This window comes from Penaeus monodon, chromosome 15, assembly GCF_015228065.2.
Source record: "Penaeus monodon isolate SGIC_2016 chromosome 15, NSTDA_Pmon_1, whole genome shotgun sequence".
In the NCBI taxonomy this organism is placed as follows: Eukaryota; Metazoa; Arthropoda; class Malacostraca; order Decapoda; family Penaeidae; genus Penaeus; species Penaeus monodon.
In genome coordinates this window covers 26,675,600-26,675,865 of record NC_051400.1, presented here as the reverse complement: position 1 = coordinate 26,675,865, position 266 = coordinate 26,675,600, and the positions used below count along the sequence as shown (strand labels likewise).

At 45.5% G+C, this 266-nt stretch overlaps 1 protein-coding gene across 1 annotated transcript in view; it reads left to right on the top strand.

Moving 5' to 3' along the window:
* Positions 1 to 94: 94 nt before the first annotated feature.
* The window catches only part of LOC119581870 (disintegrin and metalloproteinase domain-containing protein 11-like), a gene marked incomplete at its 5' end in the record, with an annotated part of 193,377 nt that continues 193,205 nt past the window's right edge, over positions 95 to 266 (top strand). Inside the window, 1 exon segment of the mRNA XM_037930027.1 lies at positions 95 to 154. Within this exon segment, the coding sequence (XP_037785955.1) occupies positions 124 to 154 (31 nt within the window).

The window sequence follows — 266 nt, the reverse complement described above, 5'->3', positions numbered from 1 at the left end:
GCGACCCCAGTGCCCTTGCCCCTTACTCTTCAACCCTTCAGGCTCAACCCTCACGTGGATACTAACAACGCCCCCTCTTCTCCCCTCTTTCCAGACGATAATCCAGATTTCTACGAGGATTACATGAGCGATGAGAGTAACGCTTATCTCAATGGTAAGTGTGTGTTCTGCCCTCTTACCCGTCGAAGAAGGTTTTTGGATTTTTTTTTAATTCTTATATTTCTAAGAAGCGTCTTGGCAAATGGGCGATTGAAAAACGGATTCAT